Source organism: Leuciscus leuciscus, assembly GCF_965113295.1.
Source record: "Leuciscus leuciscus genome assembly, chromosome: 13".
Classification (NCBI taxonomy): domain Eukaryota; kingdom Metazoa; phylum Chordata; class Actinopteri; order Cypriniformes; family Leuciscidae; genus Leuciscus; species Leuciscus leuciscus.
This window is the reverse complement of record NC_138737.1, coordinates 2,020,262-2,025,261: the sequence shown is the minus strand read 5'-3', so window position 1 is coordinate 2,025,261 and position 5,000 is coordinate 2,020,262. Positions and strand designations below refer to the sequence as shown.

The window sequence follows — 5,000 nt, the reverse complement described above, 5'->3', positions numbered from 1 at the left end:
CTGGTTTTGAGTGTGTGTGACCTTGCGTTCGCTCTGCTAATGGAGTGTGTGTCGTACGCCTGACACTGACTGCTGGATCCAGCCCAGACTGCATTCGTGACCTCAGTTCTTGTTTTAATGCAGCTGTGTCTTCCAGAACGCCTCACCCAAACCATCGGCCACTGAAACTGCTCCGTTTCACCAGCGCAACGTACAGTATCTCAAGATCAACCTGATCAACTAGTTAACCGACTGGCTTCAAGCTAGCTCTGAATATTTAAGTCGGTTTCACACATGTACAGAACACTTCCTTTAAAAAAAATTGCATTATGGTGTCAAATCATCTCATATCGATCGTATTTATGAAATGAACGCACATGAACGCCACCACAATGTCATCCGAGCTCTGGATTTTCTTTAAGCCCCGATCTTTACGAGTTGTGTGTGTGTCAGTGAGAAACATGGCAGAATACCACAATACTTAAAGATATTTAGCAGTGATATTGTCAGGCTTTTCTATTTACAGCGAAGTAAAGCCAATTGCCTGGGCATTATAATATAACAATATAATATGTAACGCTAAAATTTGCAGTGCATAAAGAAGCATAGCATAAATTAATTAAAAACATAAAAAAGCAAAGTAGCCTACCTGATGCACATTTATTTGTTCTTTATTTTCTAGAACTATATTTTAAGAACTTTGCTGTATTTTTGTGTAATTAATTAAGAGAATGTACATCTTACTCCGACCAAAGTGAATCGAATGCACCTTCCGTCGTAAACACAACTTCCCAGAGGACTTGAACGCGTGTAGTATTCAAAACACTGTTGAAGACTGTATCCCACAATGCATTGCACTCAACTTGATCCTCCATTTGCAGTGTGACAAACCGGAAATCATATCAGCCGTTCATTATTTGATTGGATTGCTAAAGTCAAGACATTTTTGCACTAAATTGGGTTAAAAAATGCAAAATAAACATTTGTATTTCTGAGTTTTGTTTACATTAATGCCAGCATGAAATCAAAATGGACTAGTCTTATTTTTTTATGCAATATTGCAGTGTTTTTTATACATTATTTATCCGTGCATTGCTGTTTACTGCATCATTTTTTATGCACTGTTTAAAAAAAATAGTATTCAGTGTTTACTATGTGGCTCGTAGTCCGCAAGTTCTCCATTCCAGACGCAGCCATAGTGAGGTTGTGTGAGTCCACTACTGGTGTGTGTTACTGCAGTGTACTACTGTCTGATGGACACTGCGTGCTGTTTAAGATTATTTCTGAATAGTGTGCACTTTGCAGTATAGAGTGCATGCTGGAAACTTTAACTGAAAACTATTATATTACATTATATTATTTTATTTTATTTTATTTTTAACAGCAACAAATAAGTCAAATGAATATATATAGCAAGCAATTGCTTTGCAATGATTTTTATTATATATAACTATTATTATTATTCGTATTATTTTTGCATTGTTTAACTTTAAAATCTTTTTTTTTATTTTTATTTTTTTTATTTTATCAAATGAGCCAAATGAAATGAGTGGTATAGCAAGCAATTCCTTTACAGCGATGATTTTTATTATTTTGTATTTTATTTTATTTGTTTTACTTTTGCATTGATAGGTATTGATTCTGGTATGATTTTCTTGGAAGATTGTGTGTGAATTATTGCAGCACAAAAAAAAAAAAAAGCATGCTGTATGAGATTTTATTGAAAAGTATTACTCTTACTATTTCTGCTATATAAACATGTTGGTGAAATAGTAGTAGTGTCCTAGAATGCTGTTCTGAATTCAGCCGGTGTCTGTCTTGTCAGTGGGAGTTGCATTCTGTCAGGTTGAAAAGCTATGTAAATAAAGCTGGATGGATGGAGAGAGAGAGAGAGCGAGAGAGAGAGAGCGAGCGAGAGAGAGAGAATGAGAGTGAGAGAGAGGGAGAGAGAGCGAGAGAGAGAGACAGAGAGGGAGAGAGAGCGAGAGAGAGAGAGCGAGCGAGAGAGAGAGTGAGAGAGAGAGAGGGAGGGGGAGAGAGAGAGAGGGAGAGAGAGAGAGAGGGAGGGAGAGAGAGAGAGAGAGAGAGAGAGAGAGAGAGCGAGCGAGCGAGGTGAACAGGAGTGTGTGTATGTATGATGCCATTCGTCTGTTCATTCGATTGAGTGCTATAACTGTGTGCAGTCGTAGCCTATCTCTCTTGAGCTACAGACACAAGCGGAGCAGGAGAGAGAAACGCACTGCTAATGCACACCTGTGGCCGTCCCGCTGGCGCCGGGATGCTCTACTGCTGATTCAGGAGGAAGTGCACTTTAAATACTCCTCAGATCCGATGCGAGGGTTGTGTCTTGTGTCTGATCAGCAGTGTTAGTTTCTACCCTTGCAGTGTCGAAAGGCCTTTTCTGTTGAATTTTCCCATTGAGACGAGTTTAAGAAGAAGCAATTCCTCCCTTTCAGGATCTTCACAATCATGTCTTCATTTTTCTGGTCAAGATTTGATTTATTTATTTATTCTATTATTTTATTGTTTTATTTTTCATACATTTTACAAACTACTTGGTATATGTAGGGTCATAGGTTTGCATTTTATTTTATTTTATTCCATTTTAATTTTATTTTGTCTTATTTTATATTTTATTTTATTTTATTTTGTATTATTTTTATATTTTATTCCATTTTTATTTATTTATTGTATTCCATTTTTTTATATGCAATTTAATTGAATTTTATTCCACTTTATTTTTTATATTATTTTTTATTCCCTTCCATTTTTTTATTTTTTTTATATTTTATTTTATTCCTTTTTTTTTTTTTTTTTACTACAAAAATAGTAAAAGTACTATTTGTTTTTTTAAATCTTGAATTATTTTTGGGTTTGTTACCCTGCTGTTCAGTGTGTCTGCATGCATCAGTTTTGTGGAAATGCGTGTCTGGGATGCATTTTATTTTATTTTATTCCATTTTACTTTTATTTTGTCTTATTTTATATTTTATTTTATACCATTTAATTTATTATATTTTATTTGTATATTTTATTTATTTAATTCCATTTAAAAAAAATTATTCCATTTTATTTTGTTTTATTTTATATATATATATATATAATTATTTTTTATATATATTTTATTTTATTGCAAAAAAAAAAATCTTGAATAATTTTTTTGCTTTAGTTTGAGCTATAGCTCGAGTCACGCTGCTGTTCAGTGTGTGTGCATGCATCAGTTCTGTGGAAATGCGTGTGTGTGTTAACAGGGTTTCAGCATCTGATTAGTTTCCTGCCCTCCAGCTCAGCTTTATTCTCTAATGATTGCTTGCATCACATTTGAAACAGAGCTGTGTATAATGATGATTATGTAATGTTTCGAATAAGATTATGATTTCTGCAGGTTTGGAGTGTTTGAGATCCTGAGTAACCAGATGAAAGATGAGTTTGGGAAACTGGACAGCACTCGTGGGCTAGTGTGTGGTCTGGGTGCGGGAGTGATGGAGGCCGTCCTAATCGTCTGTCCCATGGAGACCATAAAGGTGAGGTCAAAGGTTATTTAGTTTAACGTTGAACATTACGTTTTATCTGACGTGCTTAATCTCTCACATCTCCAGGTGAAATTCATCCACGATCAAACCTCAGCGAATCCCAAATACCGAGGCTTTTTCCACGGCGTGCGAGAGATCGTCAGAACTCAAGGTGAAGAACACAAGCTTTGTTTCGACTGTTTCGCCTCACAGTTGTGGGAATAACTCAGTGTCCTGATCCTCGGAAGGCCTTCTTATTCTCACTCGACTTGTTCTGTTGAATTTTCCATGACAAGAGTTTGAAAAAGAAGCAATTCCTCCTTATAGGCATTAGGAACCTTCACACTATCAGTTTATTTGATTGATTGAAACCATTTGCCCTACAGTATAAAGTGTCATAAGGATGATGGAGCTTTTACTTTACTTTACTTTACTTTACTTTCACGTATCTTCCATTTTCCAAACCATTTTTTTCTTTATTTTTTTATTACTATTATTATTTTTATTATTATTATAATTTTTTTTTTTTTTTTAAACACGTTCTATCTATAGGGTTATGGGGATGCTGGAGCTTTTATTTAAATCAATTAAATGTAATTATTTAATTAAATTTAATTATTTTTTATTTTATTTTTCCAAACCACTTGTCCTTTATAAGGTCATGTGGATCATGGAGCTTTTTATTTTATTATTTTATTTTTATTTTATTTATTTTTTGTTATTTTATTTTATTATAATTTATTATTTACTGTATTTTATTTTTCCAAACCACATGTTCTATATTAGGTTATGGGAATGCTGGAGCTTTTATTATTATTATTTTTTTTTTATTTTTTTTTATCAATCACATTTCATCTCAGATATGCCACTCGTGAAGATAAGTGGCATTTACAGTGAAGTGATTTGATGTAGATATTAACGTATTTACAATTAAGTGACTTAAACGTCACCATTCTAGCATAATGCACATGATCAGGTGTTACAGCGTGTGTTTCCCACAATGCTCTCTGTCTCTCAGGAATCAGAGGGACGTATCAAGGCCTCACAGCGACCGTCCTCAAACAAGGATCCAATCAGGCGATTCGATTCTACGTCATGACCTCTCTCAGGAACTGGTACAAGGGTGAGTGTGTGTTTGTGCACAGACTTCATCAGTGTGACGTGTCTGTGTGTGTGTGTGTGTGTGTGTGTGTGTGTGTGTGTGTGTGTGTGTGTGTGTGTGTGTGTGTTTGTGTCTGAGGCGTCGTGAGCAACACTGCCCTCTGCTGGCTGAAGTGTGCAATGAGTGAAGGCTGGTCTGGGTTAATCATGGGTTGTTAATGTTTTCTAGGTGATAATCCCAGTAAGTCCATCAACCCCTTCATCACGGGTGCGTTCGGTGCGTTTGCTGGAGCGGCGAGTGTGTTTGGAAACACTCCGCTGGACGTCATCAAGACCCGAATGCAGGTATTCAACATGATTCAAGTAAATCTGTCCCGTTATAGTCCATGAAGCTGTCTGTAGTATTAT

General features: G+C 35.5%; 1 protein-coding gene across 1 annotated transcript in view; it reads left to right on the top strand.

The window, feature by feature from the left end:
• The window catches only part of LOC309512516 (tricarboxylate transport protein B, mitochondrial), a 20,475-nt gene that overhangs the window by 12,934 nt on the left and 2,541 nt on the right, over positions 1-5,000 (top strand). The window contains exons 4-7 of the mRNA XM_082188132.1: positions 3,365-3,503; positions 3,579-3,663; positions 4,510-4,614; positions 4,822-4,937. Of these exons, the coding sequence (XP_082044258.1) occupies positions 3,365-3,503; positions 3,579-3,663; positions 4,510-4,614; positions 4,822-4,937 (445 nt within the window). The remainder of the gene's footprint in view (positions 1-3,364; positions 3,504-3,578; positions 3,664-4,509; positions 4,615-4,821; positions 4,938-5,000) is intronic.